The sequence below is a fragment of the Perissodus microlepis genome, chromosome 13 (genome assembly GCF_051167445.1).
Source record: "Perissodus microlepis isolate ML-2025 ecotype Zambia chromosome 13, ASM5116744v1, whole genome shotgun sequence".
In the NCBI taxonomy this organism is placed as follows: Eukaryota; Metazoa; Chordata; class Actinopteri; order Cichliformes; family Cichlidae; genus Perissodus; species Perissodus microlepis.
This window is the reverse complement of record NC_140473.1, coordinates 16,140,019-16,163,661: the sequence shown is the minus strand read 5'-3', so window position 1 is coordinate 16,163,661 and position 23,643 is coordinate 16,140,019. Positions and strand designations below refer to the sequence as shown.

The window sequence follows — 23,643 nt, the reverse complement described above, 5'->3', positions numbered from 1 at the left end:
TAAAGTAAAGGGACAGTACATAGTAAAATATAAATACTTCCACATCACTAGCAGCAGTGTTTTACCTCAAAGCTGTGAATTTTTTTTTTTTTTTGGGAGGGGGGCAGTATACTTACACAAGTTCAGTGCTTTATTCTTAAAAGGTGCTATTACAAAATGTGTATTCCCTCAGTGGCTGCCATATTATTGTAAGAGGTGTAACTACTGCTCAACCAAAAACGTGGCTTAAGAAACCGTATTGTCATGACTATAAAAAACTGTTGTAAACGTGCCACAGGAAGCTGTTTGCACTACTACCATTCCCACTGTGTGAGATAACAGGTCAAGTTCGGATCTCTGGAGGCATAAATTATAAGTCAAAATGTAAAATAGCCTTGCGGCTATTTCAGCCTTTCTTTTTTTTTCTTTAGTATCTGCGGGCTTTCTGCTGTAAATGTGGCTCAACTTAGCAAATAATTAGAAGTCTGAATCTTAGTCTGAATCCGTTAGCATTTAGCGGACCACCGATGTCTTAAATTTGCTGTGTTTTACAACTTTAGAAGCACACGCTAGCATATATCACACTTCTTTAAAAAATACCTTTAAGAATATTTCATTTTGGCCCAGCTTTTTGGCATTTATTAATGACAGAGTATGTAATTAGATCCTTGAGAAGCACTTCTGATGGGATTAAGAAAGTCTTAAGAGAGAAACAAAAAACTTAGTCTGTAGAGCTTCAGGACGTTTTGGTGGTGTACCAAACCTGTAAGTTCACCTACAGCTGACACTGTTTTGTTATAGGAGTTTTCCTCTGTTTAATGTCTTATCTATGAGTGTCACCTTCTGTCAATGAAACTGGATAATGTAAATAATTAAACAATAAAAAAAAAAGATTAGAGAACCGTTTTCTGGTTCTTTGTGCTCATGTTGTGTAATGAAGCCACTGGGATTCAACGTTTGCTGTTTTTTTTTTTGTTTTTTTTTTATTTGTTGAATATTAAGGCATAAATGGATACAATCATATGACTCTTCATCAAAATAGAATTTACAACTGTGACCTCTTTGGTTTCCATGATCAAAACAGCACATAAGGCACAGGGAGCTGTGTAACTGAGAGTGGGGTGCTGTGAGGAGTGTTGGGTTCTTGTTAGTCAGAAGGCTCTCGCCAATGATCTCGATTGCACGAGTGAGCTCAGTTTTCTCGCACATTTAACAGAGTCTTGATTAGCAAAAATAATCTATTACGTCATGGCTAATCATCAGTCTTACAGCTGCACCTATACTACACAAAGAAACAAATGTACACAAGGAATCCCATTGACAAAAATGAAATTTAAACAAAGACGGCAGAAAGCCAAAGGCCTTGAATCAAAGAACACAGCTGGTGTGGTAATGTTTTCCTGAGTGTAGAGATCAGATAGATCCATAAATGAGGAAGAATGAGTTATGAAATGAAGAGAATGATGGCGAATGTGAAGATTTAAAAGAAATGTAATGTTTCTTTTTTTTGTAGTGGTCAGCTAGAAATAGGGAATATTCACAAACCATGACGTCGGATTAAGTACTTTAAGTAAATGTGAAATGATTAGCACCATTATTTTAGTGAACGTTTCAAATGTATTGAATGTTTAATGTGGTTTCTCGGAGGAACCTCATACTGTCGCAGGCAGAAGCTCAGGCTGGAGTTGAGCCTCCACCTTTATGAAATAAAAGGATAAAAACATTAGTTGGTCTTAGTATTCTGACTGTGGGCAGAAAAAACGGACAATTTTTCAAGTAGAAAAAAAACCCCTCATGTGAGCTTAACACATGCAATAAGCAGTGTGACCAGCAGAGAGAAGCAAGTGCTCAGTGTTGCAGCTGGTGTCGCTTTCAGCTCCGGCCTCAGAGCAGCGTGCGCAGGCTTCCCCATCACTCTAGTTCAGTCTAGTCTGATACATTCAGCCTGATAGTGAATAACTACTTTCAGTAACATACTGTGAATCTGCGGACAAATTACACAAACAACATCTCAGCTCGACATGTGGCCAGATGTGCTGATGGCCAATTACATAAAGTACTACTGTTGTAAAGCCTCTGCCTCCTCAAAGCTTGAGAAAATTATGCACAGATGTTAGCAAGCATGGAGCATTTCTCCACGTGCTGGTATTGCTAACCTTCTGTCCCTGCTCTCACTCTCAGAGTCACCGATTTACCTCATGTCTCTTCTTATTGCTTTGCTGTAATCACAACTGAAGTAAGAGAAAACAAGGTAAGGCCTATTTGTGTATTAGCACCAATGCCATAGGCAGACTTGTATTTGGCACATACTGAAAAATAACACGTTAACACTGAAGCAGGACAGTCCATCTCCACCATGTCTTACATTATACAAATCCTTTTCCCTTTATCCCACTACACCAGCTTGACGTGCTGAGGCATCTCCACCTGTGCGAAGTTTCGAGCTTCACAAAAAAAGGAAGCAGCTAAAGCAATAAGAACATGTTCTCCTCCTCCTGCATGTGGGAATAATAAGATGCAGACCTCTGCCTATAGGACCTGAAAACACGTGCAATGCCCCATCACTAAACTCAATAAAGCCAGTGCTCTGGATTGAATTAGCTGGTACATATTTGGCCTCTCGACACTGTGTCACCTCTCCCTCATATTCTTTTACAGAGAAGGAGTTCAATCCAGCATTATTTAAGAGCTGAGCATTGATCTAGTCTATGGATCCCAAGAAGAATGGGGAAGGGTGTATTTTTTCAGTCTTAATTAGAAGATTTATGTGACTCAGAGCTCACTGAATTTTTTAACACAGTTTAAATAAAGACATGAAACGTCACCCGAATAGTCCGGAAACAATAAGTCCATGCGGTCTGATACTTTAACAGCAATATTAGGCTTGCATATATGGCACAAACTTTAATGCTGCAATAAGCATTTTAAACAAAATGACACTCATATCTAAATGCAAGCTCATGAGATGCACAGCAGAGCTCAGAACTACTCTGATGTCCACCAGATAATATTATTTCTGATTAGCTTTGGTCAACCAGCTCCACGGAAATATTTTAGCTTTACACGTGGCTTTGGAAGGGAGGTAATGTGCAGATGAGTATGCAGAATGAATAACCAAAACAGTAAAAAACAAAAGAAGATCTATACACTGTAGGGTGTTAATTACAAAGACGTGACTTAACATCAAAAATATTGCTTAACAGAGGTTTACGTGATGAAAAATGCAAACTGCCGCCCTGTTCTGTTTCCAGGATTGAAACACTGTGACACCTTCCCACTGTAATACTGTCAGCTGGGCTGTCCAGCAGCCTTCACTTCTTACACACTCTGAACACATCGCGGCAGTCATCTAAATCCGAGGCCATCGGATTCACAAGAACTCCATGATCTGATTCCCAAAACGCTCCTCTGATGGTCACTGAGCACAGCCATGAGCAGGGAGAAAATTTGGTTTTGCACGCCTGTGCAATGTGCAAAATGCAAACAAGTTCTTCCGAGACACAAAGTTTGACGTAAATATAAACTGCAGCAGAGCTACGCCCGCTCTGAACGGCTGCTGCACTGGCCTGGTTCATTTCAAACCTTCAGACGAACACGGCTGGAAATGAATAATTCAGACTAGAGTTGGAAAGGAATAAAATGAGGCAACTGTGTGGCATCAACGTGTGCCAGGAGGCTACAGCATGGACATGCTTTCAGGTTGGTGTGGATGTGGTTGTGAGTGCAAACCGGGCCCTCCCAGCGCATCCATCTTGTGTTCTCTCCCAGCAGGTCCCAGGGAGCCTCCTCTCGCCAGCACCACCATTGTATCTCCTGACATGCCGGAAAACTCGAAGGCAAAAGTCCCATAAAAAAGCATGATGATGATGCAGAACACCCATTCGAAGATGGCCGAGGCGTGTTGCAGGACGAAGCTCTCCTGACAGAAAAAAACACCACCTGAAACACACGGTTAAGGAAAACAGCAGCAAAGCAATGCGAGGACCTAAAGCTGAAACGCCCCAACAGGAAGCAGTCGTGGACACGCCCCCACTCACCTGCACGATGCAGATTAAACACTCAGTTTTTGTCCAGGTTAAGTAAACAAGATACAATGAGTTAATTAGTGAGCTTTACAAGTGCTCACATGTTGATTATGTTACCCATGAAGAGACAGGCCCAGGCTACAGCTACTGTATATCTGTACTGTAGGTCAGGCTAATATGTTTTTCCCACATGCACTGTAACTTCTCTAGATGGATATCAGCTGACAGACATATTGGATCGGACTTAAGTCGGTCTTTAATCTTCCACCTCCTACTATGAAATATGCTGGAGTGCGCCAAGATTTCCTGCTGCGTGCTTCCAAAACTGTCTGAAGCAGACACGAGACTGGCGTTAATGCACTACATTAATATCTGGTAAAAAGGTCACTGTATCGTGCAATTATAGAGTTAAAAACTCTTGCTGTTTTATGTCATTGCTAAAGAGGTGCCAGGGACTAACTGCATGAAATAATAAATAAAAATATCTGATGAAAAGAGGTCAAAGGGGATGCTTAGTCCCTTAAGCTTCAGGGCAGCCATCTGTAGAGGCTGGAAAGGATACTGAGCACCAAGGCTACGAAGGCCAGCAGGGTCATGCAGAGCCGGAGGTGGGCCAAGTTGTACTCCCCTTGGGTTTTGGCCAGTCGGTACGTCAGCGCTGACTGCAGGCACACAAACAGCATACTGGTGGGAAAGGCAATGCCTGCTCCAACATAGTGGAGAATTTTGGCATTATCCACCTGTGATATAAGGACAGAAAACAGGAAGAGAAGGTAAGGGAGCCATTTAAAGGGTTGACGCAAAGATATAACACAAAATAAAAACATCTAGTGAATGTGACGTGGGCAAATTCAGGAAGTGGCCCCATCGCCCAGTTTCAGTGGTATTTAAAACTCTGGTCGAAGCTTCTTACGATTCTTTAAGTAAAAAGGGAAAAGAAAAAAAGAAACACAAAAGGCAAGCGTACAGGAGGCAACAGCAGCAAGAAACACGAGAGAATGCCTCCTTTTCCCTGCTGGTCACAAGAAACAATACACAAAAGAGCCGCTCAGGAGCATGTGACTACAGCTCCCACTGAAGGGTCCACACACACACACACACACACACACAGAGAGAGAGCTCAGATGTACTGATCTGAGTAGATAAGAGATCTTGTGGTACATTAACTTGAGCTAGAGACACATTAAACGACTTGACTGATTTGCTCAGATAAAAAACAATAGTTTCATGGTTAATGCCAGATGTATAAATTCTGCTATTTGTTATCATTGTCCAGGATCATTACAGCAATAGCCTCAAAGTTTGGTATCTAAGCCATTTGCCCATTGGCCTGGTCAGTACATGCTGAACATTCTTGTGTAGTAGGCTGATCCTTGAAGTGGCAACGTAAGACTTGCATAAGAAAAGTTTTGAACAGTTGAGATCTGCTGTAAAGCTCTCACACAGTAAAATAAATCCAATTTCTTCTACTCCACTGTGGCACCTCCACCTCTGGACACACAACAACAACTTCATTTTCTTCTGACTAATCTATTTTCCACGCTAGAGCTGCAAAGGTTTAATCAGTAAATCAGTATTGATAAGGATTCTGATCCAATGTATTGTGAAGTGAAATAATGGTTTTTGTTATTTAATGAGAAAATCACTTTGACTTTGTGACGGCACGTTTTTTATCATTTGGCAGGTCGATCGCCTGGTGTTGGCTGCAGACTCAATTCATACACTGCACAGTGAGCTCTATTGATTGTGTGCATGTGTGTGAGTGAGTGTGTGCAGCCAGGAGTGCCAGATTCAATCACTAATACCTGTTTGTTTACGCTATCAACTGATCACTGCTAATCACAGCCAGGTAATGTATGCCGCTGATATATATAGGTGCAATATTAGCAGATTGTGAGCACACTGAAGTGAGCAAAGTGTGGCAGTGAAAAGCAGTGTAACATCAAACAGGGAAAGCATAAGGAAGGAAATGAGAATAAAGAGAAGACTGGGCAGCACTCAAGAGCAACAGCTCTTATTATAGCTACACATATTTATCTGAAACCACTCTGAGCTCCTGCCTTCATTAGTGAGTTTTCCGCAGCTAAATTCAGCACACTACTGAGCTGCACCTGTGATATTTCACAAAATAGCAGTCAGATCTTTTTACTGTTTCTTTTATGTTCCCATGCATAATCCCGAGGCACTGAGGATTGAGCAGTAATAGTGTTCAAAGGACTGAGGTAGATAAACGCTGTGACGATGTTTCAGTGGGAACAAGCCTAACGTTGTTTTTTTCTCTATTTTCATTTTCTGGAAACAGAACTAAATGAGATGAACTGAAAAATACCGACTTTACCGACTCGCCTCCGTTGTGCAGGACATACACAATAGCTGTGAAAATCTGTAACTGAAAGTGGCACCACCACTGATTACAACGGCCCTTTCGACATCACCTGAAAACCAGAGCTTTTAGAAAAAAACAGAGAAGAATGAAACACCAACGTGTTTTAAGTGAGGAACTGGTGTGCGACTTCAGACAATGTTCCTGATTTGCCTGACATCTTCCAGCCAAATAAGATTGGAAATACCTTCAGACTGTAGGTGGTATCAGTCTTTTTCATCCAGATTAGCAGTCCAACGAACTTTTCTACTCCCTTTTCTTTTTCTCTTTGTTTTCCTGACAGCTGCTTTCCATGCAGCTGTGTCACACTCAGGCACCTCTGTGTGGCAGTAATGTGCTTCTCCATCAACAATTCATGTACTTCTCTTCCCAGATCATCAGATCGCTTGACGGGAAAAGTCCCCGTGGCTCCACCACACCACAGCTGTACTGCCAAAGGCTTATGTAACACACAACTATGCGCTCAAGCAGTTGATGCGGCTGATTACGCTGCCATGTGTTGTGTTTCTTGCGCTTTCTTTGATCTGTTTCGATTTTGACTGTCAGAGTCCTGCTCTGCTCCCTCTTCTCTGAGTCAAACTTGTTTGTGGCGTTTGCCAGTGGATCCTGAGTACACGTGTTTTCGATGCTAAAAATGCGGGTTTGTGTAATGTCCTGAACTTCAAGAGAGGGCAGTGTGTGAAGCGGGCCGCAGGGATCAGGCTCGTGATTGGTTATAGATGGGGCATCTGTTACACACACCCTGTCTGCCTAGCTCCTCTCCATGCATGGCCAGACTTGATGACTCACTTCCCCCTGGCTCTTCTCGTAAAATTCCTCCCTGTTCTGCAGAGCTCGAGCCTCATAGGAAAAGCGGGAAGAAGGTGAGGTTGCCGTAACTACACCCTCGCATGAACTGCCACATCTGCAAATCTGCTCCAATACGCACATACACAACTCGTGTAAGAAGAGTATGTAAAAAGAGCCGAGACTCTAACATGTCAAACAATCAAATTTAACCAAATAGTCACATCTGTAGAAATATTACACTCTAAGAAACTTCACTTTACTTCAACACAACCCAAATTTTCTTTCAAAACTTTTGCTCCTCTCTTTACTCTGAATATAGCATCAAATGCCTTCTCCGTGGCTGTCTCTCCCTCTTTATTTTCCCATGAACTATTTCGGCCTTTTTAAAGCATGGTAACAAGATTTTGCAGTGATATCCAGCCCAGCGTCAAACACCAAAATAACCTCCCCTCAGAGGACGTTAAATGATCTTACTTTTCTTACCCTAACCGTGACCACTTCCTGAATCTGACACGTACGCTGACTTTTAATCAAAAACTCAACAGTTGACATTATGCACGCTTTCTTTGAAGCGGTCGCAACAATGTTACTGTCTAAACAGAGTTCTGTCCACGCAGCAAAGGTAGTACTAATACACACACACACACACACACATTGTCTAGGCATCCAGCCAGAGCTCTAAATATTTAAACTTCAAGAAATTCTTTCCCAGAGAACAGAAGAAGGAATTCACGTTGAGTTTCTTCACTTGAAGTTTTAGGACCAAAGAAAGAGGATTATTGTGAACAGTATTGTGCTGATGAAGGAAGAAGTTAACATTACAAACATTGAGGTGTGTTTAATCTCAAATAAAAGGATTGATGGAAAGAAGCAAAGAGAAAGACTCCTAAAAAGAGCCAGGTTAAACAAAGACATGTTAAAGATTATACAGCAGATTATTTTCTTGGCTGTGTAAAAGAATTTACTAGAGATGAAGCCATGCCACACGATTTAGCAAAAAGAAATTACTCAATATATTAATGAAACAGGAACCAGCGATATTTTGCACATTTTATCTGAACATCAAAGCTTTTTTACAACCAGCTGGCATGTAGTTGCTGGAGGCTGCGACCAATTTCACCCAGCAAAGAGTCTGCTGCACCAAAAAAACCTCCTTGAGATTGCGTCTGCCATTGCCCGCAACCTGCATGGAAGATGCCGACTTGTCCTCATATATCCGCCAACTACTCTAAGACCGGTAATGAAGCTATGAAAAGTGTGACACTAACCCCACTTTTCACATGAAAAGGTGCAACACATTTTTGACTATAGCTTGACTAATAGCTGGTGAGTGTTTGAGAACAAGTTGGCAACTTTTCTTCGAACTATAAATAATTGCAGCTACATTAGCGACCCAAGTAATTACAAGGACGCAGCAGACTCTTTGTGAGAAACTGTACCCAGCAACCAATCACCAACCAGTCAAGAAATACACATTTTTCCTGAGTGACCAGAGGTTGCAAAAGGGTTGCCAGCCAGTCTCTAGGACTACACAACAGAAGCCTCAGTCTCTGTGTGTTTAATTTCACTGAATACAATTTCTTTGGGTATCCATAAATCTTTGTCTTCATCAGCATTTACAGCGACCTCTCTGTGTTTTATTGTTAAAAAAACTAGAAGACTGTACCTGGAAGTTGCCCACCATGATGAGTCCAGCACCACAGATCCAGCCCGTGCAAAGACTCGCCGTGTTCAGGACACAGTTTTGATGCTTCTCAATGACGTGGGCGTAGCGAAGCAGCACAATCACCATCACTAAAAGAAGGGAGATGAAAGTCACTGCATGCAAGAAATGGAGAAAAGGCATCATCTGGCTTTTTTTGGACGACTATCATACAAAAGTGCCTGGCTTCAATTTAACGCAAACACTCTCACACGTCACTTAGCCAAGAAATACATGAACTCCCTGAAAGCTATATTACAGGAAATCAGAGATGTTAAGCAGCTTCTCTGACTCAAAACTATGAGAAGCAGAAAATGGCGGGAAAGTGAGAAGGATATCTTGGTGGGGGTCGATCCAAACCTACATACGATTAAAAGGTGAAGGGGAAAGAAGTACAGTATATGGGACAGATGAGTGCCGATGTGCTAACAAGCTCTGACTGGGTGCATTGTTGGAGCACTGAGGAGCTGACCCCCATTTGGGTTCTCTTTGTTGGCTCCTAACGGCTGGTGCCTGATGAAGGCTGACTGGGCTTGGAGAAAGCGGGGCATATGGGGAGAGTGAAAAGTGGAGGGTGGGAGAATTAGTGAGGACAAGGAGCCCCTCATGTCTTGACCTGACGCTTATATATTGTTCCAGGGACTAAAGTGTTATGTTAACTCTGTCACTGTGTCTGTGTAAGAGGCAGCTTTTCAGAGGGTCTGTGTCTGCCAAAAGGGAATACAAATGGAGACTGTGGTCATGGCTAGAAAAGAAAAACATTTCCACGTAGAGTCTTTACATTGATAGATTTTTCCTTCCTCTCTGAAGCTTTGTCTCCAGGGTTTGTCTATGCCGTGACGTGTCTGGCTTTAAGTAGCGTCTCACTGAGCGGACACATTTTATAGCCCAGCCACAACCTCAGGATGAAGCAGTAGCAATTATTGATTCCAGGCCTGATCTTTTGTTTTAAAGCGACCTTTTCTTCGCAGCTGTTAAAAAAAGTCAGCCATGCATATTTCACATCATTTTCTGATTTTGACAACAACAGCAAAGCTTCCAGATGATAGTTGTTTGGCTCATGCTGAGGATAAATTACTGAGGGGAAATCACCACACCACAATTGCCGCAACACTAGGGTGAAAAATGAGTCACCAGCAAGATGCAAAGATAAAAAGATGATATTAAAATAATGTTTTTCATTTAAAAAAAACACACAAAATAATACACTACTGCAACAGCCAAGTCACTCATGATTATAGTTATACTACATTTTATTAATGTTCTGCCCAAACGGAAAAAAAAGATTTTAAAAAAGGCCTTCAGCTTTTTTTTGTTTGTTTTTTTGCCGATCTTTTCATAGTTACACATCCACAAAGCTTAGGTATGTATATGATTTATAGAGAGAGTTCAGCATCACATGTTGAGAAATTATGTCTTGCATAATTTCCTGTTAGAACAATAGTGCAAAGTTCCCACCGTTATGTTAACCAGTCTGTTTTAATGTGATGTTTGGAGGGAGAATTAATTTTAAGTCCATCTGATCTGCAAAGTTTACTATGAGCTCACTGAAATGTTGCTATTAAATCTGATAATAAAAACATTTGTTTAAACCTTAAAGGCAAACATTGGTACAAGCAAGACCAAGACATGGTTATGTAATGCTATTAAAAAAAACCTGATTAATGATTTATTTATGTTTTTATATTCACTAGCTCTAACTTGTGTGTATCTGTGTTTGTGCGAGCTTTCTTCTGTTTCTTCCTTCTGTACCCAAATCAACTCAGCAAAAGTGATTTCAGTTACAATCACGGAAAAACAAACAACTGTGTCTCCGGGCACGGAAACAGTCTGCTCATTGGCTCCTTTTTATAATGGAGAACATGCTGTATTGCTGAAGGGAAAGGAAAGTCGACTGCAGCTTTTTCATTAGATTAAAGCGTCTCGTTCACCCTGCTGCAGACTGGCTGCTGGTGGATTCTTTTCTGTTTCAACTAAATGTGTGTTTCATCATAACAAATGAGCGTGTTTAAACTTGTTGGCATTATGCAGTCATCCTGGAATGATGAAAGCTACGCCTGAAGGTTAAAGACAAGGACAAGCAGCTTCTCTCTATAGGAAATCAGTGTTTCTTCTTCTATTCTGGGCACATTTGTGTGGGCATTTTTTTTGGTATCCTTGTCTGATGATGCATGTTTACTAAAGTCATGGCCTCCTCCAGCGTAAGGGCTTCATGTCCCATGCATAAGCGCCACCTGGACTCGAAGGTTACAACAAGCTGCAGTGTGACAGCTTATTTTACCCAAGGATGCCATGCAACAGCACCTAACACTGTTCCAATACTTTGTTACCTTCCACAGAGCTGCCCTTTACAAGTTCATGCTGTTTGCTCTGAAGTCAGGAAGCCCAGTGCAGGAAGTAAAGTGCTCCCACAGACACCGACTCACACGCTGCTTCTATCTTGCATGTATACTTGCAACAAGGTGGACAATCTCTCATGCATACATAGCCCTGCACGTGCCTTTGCATTCACATACGCAGGGCTGAGTTAACACTAAAACTAATGGGCATTCATAAAGTGCTTATTACCCAGCGGCACTCGCACCTCACAGTAGAAAAAACCTTGCCACCCATACAAGGGGCTATATTTCAACCCAAACACAACATTTCACCGTCTCCCACAGAAGGTATGCAGACAGAGAGAGCATGTATTGTCTTTCAAATGTTTTGTGTGTACACTGGCAGAAAAGTGGGAACTGAACTGAAAAGGAGAAAAAACAATTACAGGGCGATATAAAATTCTCCAAGTTCATGTTACTCCATTTGGAAGTGACACCTGCAGCCAACTATAGCAGACACAGCCTTCCAAGTAAAACATAAATCAATGAGCTACCAAGCTAAGCACACAATATTTAAAATAGTTGTATAGCTACATACCACATCAGCTTAACATACTCATGTATAGACAAAAGAGGTAGCTTTATAAACAGTATTAACATACAGACTGATGGGATTGCAAAGGGGAAAAAAATGCAGCCAAAAATTAGAAAATTAAACCTTCCAAACCTTACAGATTCACCCGAGTGGGTGAAAGTGCAACTGAACTCAGTTAAAACGATGTGATGGATCATTTTTAATCAAATGCAGCAGCGATACATCACTTACAATAACATCAAGGTTGAGGGTCCTTAAATCTCAATTTTTTATGTTGTTTTTAAAAAAAGAATAGAAATGCAGAGGAAATTATGAAGGAATTATGCAGAATTTCAATTCCCAACTGTCATTAGCTCTCCAAAAAACACTTTAATGGATGAAGGTGGAGTGTTTCACTGAAATTACTTATTGAGCGGTCATATTAAATTCTCTTAATTAGAAATATAGTCAGCTTACTGTCATGGAAAACAAAGAAAACAGCAAATATCAAAATCTGAAACATGTTGACATGCTAATTTTCCCACTTCCTTAACTGATTCAGCTCAAGTTCTGTGTTCTAATGAAAACAAAATATTAGCTGACATTTTATGTAACTGGGAGGAAAATGTGCGTCTCTAATATCTCAAAACACATTTATGATAAAGACAGAGATACAAGCTTTTATCCTTTCACAATGAAAAGGGATTTGTTTCTTTTACTCACTGTGTACTTTCTAAGACATCTTTTCTTTTGGTTGCTGTCACTGATGGTTTGGTGGGTGACTAACAATGAGCGCAAGAGAAACTTCATTCACAAGGAAGAGGAACTAAGAAACTTAGATGAAAACTGTTTAACAGTCACTGTGCGCGGAAGTGGTGGAGGTAATCCTGCACCACACACCATTATTTCACACTTATACTGCATACATATTATGAAAGAGTCATTCTAGGTAAACATGTTTCAAACAAAAGTTACAGAGCTACATCTTAACTAAGCCAGATAAAATCCATCATCATGATGAAGCAACAGTGGTTGCAACATTTTCTCACTGCCACATAATTTACCTGTGAAATAAAACACAAAAATCAAAGGGCAGTGTTTAGCCAAGGTGTGTTTCTCTGACACCAATAATATTATGTACCGATTTTAAAGATTCTCAGTGGTTTTTTATGCATATAACCTCCCTCTAAAGGAAAAATCAGGTTGCAAAAGATTTTCAAAAGTGGGGTCTTATTTACTCAAGCAAACAATATACTTTTCTTTATCAGATAATAGAAATACTTCTTTAACTATGTGTGCAGCAGTTGTACTCAGGTGTGTATTCACCACCTAATGGGTCTGTTAAGAGCCTGGAAAAAGCCTGTAAGTACACAAGGGCAGCTCCTGAAATGCAACCATCTGCCTCCTTTTTCAGCATTGCATACACATACAGTATACAATGCTGCAAAGTTCCTCCATTCTTGTCACAAGCAAAGACCAGAGCTACAATTTGCATCTCAAAAAGACAGCTTACAATGTCCAGAGTCTCACAGTCAGACAGAAAAATAGCTGCTAGAGGCTTGGATAAAAACAAAGCACAGTAACTTTTTACACACAGCTAGAAAATTAACCACAGCTGGAAAACATTATCAAGATCGGGCCAGTCAAAGCCACCAGTGAACGGAGGGCAGCAGCACTCACAGAAAACATGCAGACCAGCAATTGGGAGCTCATTCTTTCTTTCAGACACAAGTGTTTTCTTTGCATCTGTGCTCGGACTTGTTCTGTATTACAGCTCATTTTTGCTTTCAGCTTCTCTCTTATTCACAGGGGGGGTCGCCACATTGGGCAGCTTCATATGTGTAATCTGATTGACTTTTACACCCTTCCTGAAACAAACCCAAAGGGATTTGTGTCATCTCCAGGAATCAAACCAGGGATCTTACCATTGTTAGGCAAACAAGCCCCTTCCTTTTTCTATTTCTACAATGGGAAATACAATGTGTCTACTTCAATAAATATGCTTATGTACATTCATTTGTTGACCTGGCTGCCCTTCTTCTAGCATGTGTCTACGCCAGAGGTTTCCATTGTTGTGGCTAGAGGCATGTTCAGGTGTGCCTTGGGATTCTGTGGCAAGCACACATTATAACTGCAGTTGCACAAAATGTAAAGACTAAGAATTAAGTGTACTATATTAATAAGTACCCAAGGGTCTGATTGCTTTCTTGTGAGGAGCAAACTATAACTAACTCAACTGCAGGTGTCGTGTTAGCGCCAGCTACAACAAATATGCTATCAAAATGTGACAATATATACTTAAAAGATGACATTCATTTAAATTATAGGCTATTTTCTGCAAGTGTGAATGCAGGTGTGTCTTGAAATTTTAGCGTGCTGGTTTACACAGTTAATATAAGCCAGTCTAATGTGTCCTGAGCCATGCCTTATGATGCCTTACCCATGAATGAGCCCGTGCTGCAGATAAGGCTGAAGAAGCAGCTCTCAGGAGGAAGAGTCCCACATTTACTGCAAGAAACAATTACAAGAAAACAATCAGAGCAATACCGCAAAACAATGCACCACTGCCTACACCTCCAACCATCAACACATCCAGAGGTACTCTATGGCTGTTCCTCACATCCTGAAGTCAAGTGTTTGACTTTTCACCTACTGCTTGCTGCTTTTATTCTAAGAATGGGAAATGTTTGTAGGAGGGAAAACTCAGAGACAGTCAACACTGGCTGTCTGTGCCCAGACTCCCATTGAAGCCAAAGCCCTCTCAGCTGACTCAAGTCATACACACATTCTTCACTACATGGATCAAAACGCACAGTTCATTAGACTAAAGCTGACATGAATACATTTTAAACAATTCTTTCATCTATGGCTTGTTCGAAGGTCCGTTTTATTTTTACCCAACAGCGCGGCATTTAACACAGATTAAGAAAAATGCTTCTTCCACCTTCTCTGCTTCGACTGCTTAGCAACAACAGCGCTGCTATATTAAAGATTAATTTTCTGTGTTAAACTGTAGCTGCACACTTGATTTGTAGTGGTGGTGGTGGTGGTGGGGTCATTATCGTTGGAGATTATCTTTTCTGGTTTTCCTTTTTTTTATGCTTTGTTTTTTTGTTAAATGAAAGCCACTGTGGCTATGTGGTACAACATGTCTTTGATGTTGAAAGCTGAGAGGGCCAAAAACCCAAACAAAGAAGCAGGAGTGTCTTGATTTCCTCTGGACTGTAAGCCGACTCCTCCGTGTGCGTATGTGTGTTTACATGGCTGAACGTAGGCCCGTGTTTTGCCTCCAAACTGCCACGGTGGCAGGCAGGATATTTCTGCCACAAGTTATTTTCAGAATGCACACACACACACTCCACACACACACACACACACACACACACATACACAGAAGAAACGTCTCATTCTCCTCACTCGCTTTTTTTCTTTTTAAATCAACAATGTGCCGACAGGGGTCACGCAAAACAATGGGACAGTGTTCCTGTTCTGACTCAGCAGAAGCAAAGGGGCAGAGAAGAGACGGACATGAGGTACGACTTCATCTCACTGACCTGATGAGAGGTACATTGTCTAGTGTGCAGCACAAGGATGGCCCGCGCTGCAAATACAGCTCCTCCTCACATGACTGGTTATACAACCTGAAAGAAAAAACAACCAAACAAACAAACGCAAAAGCAAATGTTAAAAAAATTGAGAAAAATTGCGTTTATTTTAGGCTGTGGACACACAGTGGAAAATAGCTAACAAAGCAAAGACATATTCCTGATTTTTTTCACTGGGTCTAGTAAAAATATATGAGAAGCTGTATAATACAGTCTGTTGTTAAACCACAGTACAGTAACTGTATATTAAGCACCATTTTGTGCGATCACACCCAGGATTTCTTTTGTTTTTAGGGTTGGTGTGTCAAAGAGGCAGAAAACCACTGTGTCATCAAATGCTAGCTCTGCTCGTGGAGATTAACCTCAGCTTGTCCGAAACAAGCCCAGCATCCAGAGCAGCAAAGCACACGATCTGACAGCAACGACAAATTTTTCAGCATCACAGCTTTAGATTTGTGCTGATTTTCTAGATTAATATTCATCTCTGGCTCTGCTTTACAGTGTGTCTTTCTCCTACCTCCCTCCCCTCAACCACATCCGGTTGCAGCAGGTGCCTGCCCCTCCCTGAGCCTGGTTATGCAGGAGGTTTCTTCTTATTAAAAGGGAGTTTTTTCTTCCCACTGTCATCAAGTGCTTGCTCATGAGGGTTTGTCTGATTGTTGGGGTTTTCTCTGTATTATTGTAGTGGTCTTTACTTTACAATATAAAGTGCCTTGCAGTAACTGTTGTTGTGACTTGTCGCTAAGTAAATAACATTGAACTGAACTGAACTGTGAGTGGATTTTAATGAGTCTCTCAAACGTTTTTCAGCCGACTGAGCAGGAAATTATTCTCACTGGCTCTTGTTGCAAAAGAGGTGCAAGGAAGGTTACAAAGGTCAAGACTGACTGTAGGGATCAGCAAAATACAGAATAGATGTCAACATACCAGTTTTCCACAGGGCAGACGTGCTGGTTGTAAAGGGCCATGGCATAGCTAAAAAGGAAAAGGAAATGATTAGCCAAAATCAAAGGGAACAGTTACTTTTTTTTGGGAACGGTTATTTTATATTTTTAGCATACACTGTAAATTTAAACTGACTCAATGAGCATACATACGGCAAAAGCCGTTAGAGTGGTAGTGGTAGGAAAAAAAGATACTTCTCACATGCAGCCTCAGAATAGGAAGTCTTTTTAGGTCATTGAATTCAAGTGAAAAGCAGAGGGGAGTTCAATGCAAAAGCCACAGCTAACATAATAACCTGACACTACTGTGACGCTAGACTGTCAGGAGGTGAGACAGACCATAAAGGCAAGGAAACGTAATATCACAGTGAACATGAATCCTGAACAGATTTATGTAAAAACCACGTAGCCATCAACTGTTAAGCTCACTAAAACCCTTTTGCATATCTGTCATGTCTTTGCAGTAGCATTTCTCGTGTGGTCGCTTATTTACAGTGATGATTTTATATGACTGAAAATTACCTACATATGACTTCAGGTCTTTTCATTTATTGAACTTTCAGGGTGACCCAAAATCCTGCACCTGCACCTGTTTAACTTTCAGGAACAGTTGAGCTGACTTTTCACCATTTCTTACCCTTTATCTGAAACTGCTGTATAAAGCACTTTGGGTGCTTATGTAGAGTAGAAAAGCACTATTAAAGAACCTCCATTTACCATTTACCACAAATGGCTCATTTTTGTCAAAGTGGTATGACTATGGTGAGGATACTGACCAACCGCGGCCATACAGAGGTCAACAATCTAACATAAGTAACATAATATCTGTATATGTCAGCACTAAACACAAACACCAATGTTAAATATATTGATCCATCCATTTTCTTCCGCTTGTCATCAATTCAGGGATGCAGGAGGAGATGTGAAAGGAGAAGCGGGGTAGACCCTGGACAGACCGGGTCTGCCTGTCTGTTGTGGGGCAACACAGACAGACAATCGTTTGAACTGGCATTCACACATGTGGGCAATTTAGAATCACCAATTAACCCAACTCCACTAACTGCATGCCTCTGGACTGTATGAGGAAGTTGGAAGAGGTGTCAGAAGTACCCAAAGAGAATCTGCAAACTCCAAACAGAAAGCTTGCTTTGAACCCAGGACCTTCTTCATGTGAGGCAACAGTGCTAACCGTTTACTTTATATTATCTTCTAATTAAGATTTTAAAATATTGAGACCAGTGCTGGCCACAAAAATCCCCTTTTGCACAGGCTACAGATAAACTCTATAACTGGAACATCTTCAATCGGGCTGCAATGACCACTTGCATTATTATACCTGACATTGTGACCCTGCCTTGGAATACTTAAAAGACATATTTTTCACATAACAATCCATTTTCAGCTAATGATACAGAGGCCACATTAAAGGGCCAGATGTCCAGCGTGTGGTTTTGAATGGCTGAAGAAAATGCTATATAACTGTGAGTCCTGTGATTAAGTCCTCACCACAAACATGTGCAGCTCAACTGTGTCTGCTCTGTTGCTCAAGTCCTACACAACTGCATATGCAGATAGGACGAATATGCACATGCAGAAAGAAATTATGGGAAACTCAGGTTTCTGAGGTGTTTACATATCCCACATCATCTTTATTTTTACTTGTAACTATAGTATAATTTTGCAGCATCGTTTTAGCCACATTTCTATGTGGGCATTTCAGGAAGGACATGCAACAATCACATATAACCTTGTTATTCACATGCAACAGTAAAAACACTATTTGTAACAGCCAGAAAACCACAGGAAGACCGAGTCATACAGACAGAGTATCTTTCCTCATTTTTGCATGCAGTCCTAGTTCAGCAAGAGGTTAAGCACCAATCAGGAATGTTTCCATGGCTGATAATATCCTACTCACAGGCCAGTCTTTAAAGGACAGAGATATTTCCCAAAGACACAAGCAAGAAATCAAAAGCAAGACATATTTCACAACGTTAAAAATAGCGGTATTAAATTATTTCCACTACACAGTATCTGCTACAATTTCATGTGTCGACACAATATCAGATTCAGAAAACACGGGCTGTCCAACCTGAGCAGGTGGACAGTTTTTTCTTATGCATGGTGTGCACAGCTATATAGAACTTGGACACGGAGTGAAACCCAGTATCATACATGGCAGTTCTGTCACCAGTGTCTGTTTACATCTTTGTCTTGGAAATCGCCAGCTAGCACCTCCTATCCAATGATCACACGCAAGATAGGTGTGACTGTCCAAAAGGTCAAGATAACAGGCAAAAATATTAGTCTGAGCATAGCTATCATTACTATTAAAACAATGTGTCTATTAATTTCTACAACATTGAAAAATAATCTGAGGGCACCAGCTGTTGTTAGAAAAGAAACGCCTGGAGAATCTATTTTTAGTTAACTTTCAAGTGTGAAATTAATCCTGCTACCAGCTTTTTAACACTGCATTTGCTTAGTGAAATGCACAGCTGGTTTTGACTGCTGTAAAGGCTGTCAACACTTGGCTGGCTGGTTAGATGGGGGCAATAACCCTCTGGGATTTTTTCCATTGGTTGCATCTTACTGTTCCCATGGATCTCTCACTGTAGATGAAAGTCAGCAAGCTACAACACACAAAAACTATGTAGGTCCGACCGTTTTTTTCAAAATTGCAGGCCGAGATTTCAGCTAACAAACAAATGATTCATTTAGGTGTATTCCAGGTACACAGAACAGGAGAGACCACAGAGGGTTAAAGACACATCAATCACCGTGTAAAGAGCGCCGCTGTAGCACTGAGGAAATCCATCACTGTGAGTGAAAGAAGACTTCCAGCTTTTGATTATGATAAAGGAACAGAAACAAAAGTGCACCATGTCGTCCCTTTTATCTATTGAGTGTGTGATAAGACTTAAAAGTCTTGCTATGAATGCTACGATTTACTCGAGAATTTTTTCTCCGATACCACATTAACTTATGATTATCTTGCAAAGGAAAATGTGCCAATGTGTACCTTCAGGCGTAAAATACGGTGATAGACATTTAAGCCTTTCGAGAAACACAGTAACAAACACACACCTTTCATTTTTGTCTGCTTCCTTTCCATATGTGCTGAACACTACAAATGGTACCAACAAGACAAAAACAAAAATCAAAAATCTAGAAAAAAAATGCAGGAAAAAGAAAGCTTAGGTTGTTACATTTTTCCCTGATTTTGGGGGTGTATTTTATACATCTGGCCAGCTTCTAAAGCTAGAACAGCATCTGCAGCTCTGGGGAGCTTCTAAATAAAGTGAACTTATTTAGCTATAGCTGGAACTAAACCAGCGCTTTATGTGCTCAGCAGAGGCTAAGTAATAATAGGTTTGTTTATATAATTAGACCCCTATCAAAGCTCAGCAATGGCTGTAATTGCATGTGCCTTTAAGCAATGTTAAGTGGAACAGACCCTGTTTTTTTATTTAGGACCAAGTCCTACATAAAGAAAGACTTCGATGGAAAAATCTTTTTTTTGTTGGGGTTTTGTGTGTTTTTTTAACAATGAAAAGTCCCAAAAGCTCTACAAAAATAACCTCAGAAAAATGTGTGAGCCAATAAACTATAGATAAATTTGGCAAGTACTAGTTAAACTCCCATTGCTTCTACAGCATGGTTGCTGGATAACATAAAAGACACATATGCAAATACACTGACTGACTGATAAAAGTTGAGAAACAGAAGCCAAGACTTCTTGGTGGTCCAACTTGATACAGAAAACACTTGGCATGGGCGCCAGATACTGAGTGAAAATTCTGCTTACGTTCTTTCCCACCCCTTTCCAGTATTTACCTTACTCCCACCCAGTCATCCACACTGGGAAGCAGGAGTTATGCAACATGCCACATTCTGTGACATTCCCCAAGTCTGAAAAAGACCCTTGACTGCTCTTAGAAACAAGGCGCCCTTGTCAAGGTAACAGGAAGGAAATGGGTGTAAAGGGGCTGGCAGTCTGCAGCTCTCAGCATCTGAACTCAGATCAGCTTTCTGCTCAGAAAAAAATGCCCAAACTAGACAGATTGGTTTTCACCTTCATGTTCTCAAATCAGCATGGAAACATTAAGCCGCTACACCTGGATACACACTACTGATTGGACTGTTGAGTAGCCACACACACCACAACATTAATTGCCATATGGTCTCAAGTTTGGTGCTTGATTAGGCTGTTTAGTCTCCATGCAACTTATCAGTGATGCAGCACATAGCCTTGATTCAGAACTACAACAATTTGGAATTGGGCCATCTGTCTCTCTCTCCCCTGGGGTTTGCATTCCTTGTCCCAACAAAATAATAGAACAGAGAGAAGAGCTGTCAGCCCAAGTATAACCAGGAGGGTTTCTCTCCGGCACATCTGCTCAGATACTGTACTACAGATAATTAAGATTTACTGCAAACCTGCATGTCTGATTTTAAGGTGAATGGTGATAATCCCGGATCATTACTGGAAAGAGTTAATCCACATGCAATTGCCATGGCTCCCAGGAATTCAGGGTAAATATGTAGTGCTGCGCTCCTGTAGGCAGGAGAGGAGGCCGGGGTATCGAAGAGTATTTTTATTACAACATGATTCCAATTCTTAATTTGTATTTTGTCATTTTTAAAGTTATGGACAGGGTATAGATCCAGATGTCAAACCTTAGAACATTTACATAGATTTTAAACTTTTCTGATGTCAAAAAAAAAGAAAGAAAGGGGAAAAAAACAGACAATACTTACACAACCCATATCCCAGTGATGGTCAGGACAGGGAGGCTAACAGGTAGTATCATCCACAGAGACATCTTCCAGCACCTTTCTTCTTTTTCCTCTCCAGCCAGCTGAGCAATGTCTTCTCAAGTAGGATTAACATTTATCTGAGTGTGACTGACATGTGCACCGATTCATTTTCCTGAAGATGGAGGACGGTAGATGGGACAGCGGCAGGACAGATGTCTCTTTTCAGCTAGTGAATGAGAGGATCGATAGGGTTGTTCCGTGAGGTTGATTAGGAGCATTCACCTACTCATCAGCATTAAATGATTAAGTAAACTATCAAGAACAAGCTATTAGTGACCACAGCAATTTAATTTACATCGATCAGCAGGGTGCATTACCTTACATAATCCTGCTTTCGTAAAGCTTTAGTTTTCTGCTTTTCTTAAATGTTCAACAACATTTTATAAGTTTGGGGGGGGGGGGGGGGGGGTTCGGGGTGAACACATTAACCGCTTACACTTCAAATGCGACGGGTTTTTTTGTCCACCTTCCTGTTTCTAGCTAGCAACAACAAGCATCAAAGGTAAATCTGTGACAACTCACCTTCTGCCTCCTTGTAAGCTAGCAAATGCAGATTGTTTTTTTCTTTTTAGGAAAATGAAAACTTTGAGTACGCCGGCGTGTCCTCCGCAACTCTGGCACCCCCAACCCCCCCAAAAAACTATCACGACTTAGCTTTAATTTTACTTGAGTATGTAGATTTTTCCAGAGCAGATGGGACGTCGGTTAGCCGTGTTCGCGTTGAAATGAGTGGGGGGAAGGCTGGCTTCACAGCAGCCAGTCCCGCTGTATCTCAGCCGCCACGAGTATCCAGCTGTTTGACTCCGCCCACATTTGGTTACGCACGTGTGGGCGGGATAGCGCGGAGGAAGCTCAAGAAGACAAGTTTGTCCTACCGTATTTGGACAAAGTTTTAAATTATAAAATAGCAATTACATCCACACCATGTTGTAATTTGAATATTACTGTTTTAAATCAGTTCCTTTCACCCTGAGAGTAGCTCTACTACACTTGGAACCTGTCCGTTTCCTAGCAACGAAAGTGTTTCGCTGTTAAAGATAGGAAGAGGGTACGGCCAGAATAGAGGGCTCTGAGTACAACCTGGAAGCTTTTGCATTTTCTTCTTTTTTGTGTGCATGTGTGTGTTTTTTCTCCCGTGCTTTCTTATCTCATTGTAAAGACACACGTCTTCGTCATTACGTCAGCACCGTGTAACTCTCTGTTTATATACAACATGTGTGAATGAGCTTGAGACACCGAGCCCCTTAAACAAAACTTGTTTCTGCTGCCCTCTGCAGCTTTAACGAATTAATATTTTCATTTGTCAGCTATAAATAATCTGTGGTGGGTCCTTCTGTGAAAAAATCAATTACGAATCAGCATATTTAATAAAATATGCAAAACCTTTTCCCCCATTCTTTTCTGATCAGTTCCTATAACTTCATTAGTACAAAAGATAGACGCATCAGGGCCAAAAAACATATCAAAGCGCCGTTAAAAACAGCAGACAAATCCTTTTTACACCGTCTCCACGTATCTTTCCATCTAAAACAGCAATCATGTAATATATTCATATAACGTGATATCATAGTTTAGATTGCAAAAACTGCAGCATTATAATGTCTATGACACAGAGTAAGATAACCAGTGCCCTAAATGTTTTATCTGTTTTCTGATAATTCACTGGAGCTTTCCAGACTTATATGACCACGTGGAATAGATGGCTGGTCAAACTTTATCACAGCCAGTGGTTCAATCAGAGGTGTACAACACATGAGCAACATGTGAGAGCATGGATAGGACCACCAGGAATGTAACATTTACTCATATACTTTACTTAGGTTTAATGTATTTGTAATATTTATTTTTGTCTGTATATATTTTTTAGTATTCTCATACTATGTTACTTTTTTTATTCAACTATATTTTGAATGCGCTATAGTATTTATTTGACAGCTTTAGCTACTTATTATTGTAGATCAAGCCACAGAACACTATCGGTGAAATTGGCGTTCTTTGCAACATCAAAAACATATAGACATAAAAATGTCTGAATATGTTTACTTAAGGTACTTTAATTATATTTTGATTGTTCAACCTTTTCGCTGTTAAGTTATTTAAGGTAGGATTATATGTTTTAAATGAGTTAAAAATCTAAATACTTTCTTCTACTTTGCCAATGTCCAACAGATGACTATATTTAAATTCTTGGGCAGTTCCTAATAATTTCACAAAAAATGTGTAATAGGCCACAATTTTCATAAACCTGAAATTATGTTTTCGACATCACTTTTCTATTTCTGATTGATTTGTTTTTTTTTTATTAATTGTTCTTGTTTTCCTGCTATATTCTTGATTCCCCTTTGGCCTCCATGTGAAAAATCCTGGAAACGGCTTCAACTGGGGATGAACAACTCAGAACAATGCCTGGTACCTTCAGTTAACGAGCAATTAAATCTGATTGGCACATTAATGCATATTGCCGTCAAATGAGTTTCTTTTGATTTTGCTATCTCCAGTGATG

At 40.6% G+C, this 23,643-nt stretch overlaps 1 protein-coding gene across 1 annotated transcript; it reads right to left on the bottom strand.

Moving 5' to 3' along the window:
- Positions 1-75: 75 nt before the first annotated feature.
- LOC146374945 (transmembrane protein 150A) lies at positions 76-22,040 on the bottom strand. Its single transcript, XM_084947738.1, has 8 exons — positions 21,663-22,040; positions 21,081-21,306; positions 16,303-16,350; positions 15,325-15,411; positions 14,211-14,278; positions 8,843-8,970; positions 4,567-4,744; positions 76-3,918 (listed from the first exon to the last, which is right to left on the bottom strand). Exons 2-8 carry the CDS (start codon positions 21,143-21,145, stop codon positions 3,656-3,658), a joined length of 837 nt encoding a protein of 278 aa, XP_084803864.1. The 5' UTR covers positions 21,146-21,306; positions 21,663-22,040; the 3' UTR covers positions 76-3,655.
- Positions 22,041-23,643: the final 1,603 nt, after the last annotated feature.

Bases quoted from the DNA above. Each gene is read 5' to 3' on its own strand.
- LOC146374945 (XM_084947738.1), bottom strand. From the start codon at position 21,145: ATGTCTCTGTGGATGATACTACCTGTTAGCCTCCCTGTCCTGACCATC. The intron at 16,351-21,080 runs GTAAGTATTGTC...TTTCCTTTTTAG, and splicing joins ATCACTGGGATATGGGTTGT to CTATGCCATGGCCCTTTACA. The intron at 3,919-4,566 runs GTATCCTTTCCA...CGTGTGTTTCAG, and splicing joins CTTCGTAGCCTTGGTGCTCA to GTGGTGTTTTTTTCTGTCAG.